This window comes from Tupaia chinensis, unplaced genomic scaffold (genome assembly GCF_000334495.1).
Source record: "Tupaia chinensis unplaced genomic scaffold, TupChi_1.0 Scaffold000574_1, whole genome shotgun sequence".
Taxonomy (NCBI): Eukaryota; Metazoa; Chordata; class Mammalia; order Scandentia; family Tupaiidae; genus Tupaia; species Tupaia belangeri.
In genome coordinates, this window is record NW_006160088.1 from 2512989 (window position 1) to 2513433 (window position 445).

General features: G+C 70.8%; 1 protein-coding gene across 1 annotated transcript in view; it reads left to right on the forward strand.

The window, feature by feature from the left end:
• Positions 1-445, forward strand: part of FOXL2 (forkhead box L2) — an 8942-nt gene that overhangs the window by 5830 nt on the left and 2667 nt on the right. Inside the window, exon 6 of the mRNA XM_006158196.3 lies at positions 9-443. Within this exon, the coding sequence (XP_006158258.2) occupies positions 9-443 (435 nt within the window). The remainder of the gene's footprint in view (positions 1-8; positions 444-445) is intronic.

Consider the following 445-nt stretch of genomic DNA (forward strand, 5'->3'; position numbering starts at 1 on the left):
GTGCCCAGCTCCCCCGGGCCGGAGGGCGCCGCGGGGGCCCGGCTGCCCCCGGAGACCGGTCGCGCAGGGAAGGAGCCCGAGGCGGCGCCGCCGAGCCCGGGCAAAGGCAGCGGGGCGGGCGGGCCGGCCGCGGAGAAGCCGGACCCGGCGCAGAAGCCGCCGTACTCGTACGTGGCGCTCATCGCCATGGCCATCCGCGAGAGCGCCGAGAAGAGGCTCACGCTGTCGGGCATCTACCAGTACATCATCGCCAAGTTCCCGTTCTACGAGAAGAACAAGAAGGGCTGGCAGAACAGCATCCGCCACAACCTCAGCCTCAACGAGTGCTTCATCAAGGTGCCGCGCGAGGGCGGCGGCGAGCGCAAGGGCAACTACTGGACGCTGGACCCGGCCTGCGAGGACATGTTCGAGAAGGGCAACTACCGGCGCCGCCGCCGCATGAAGC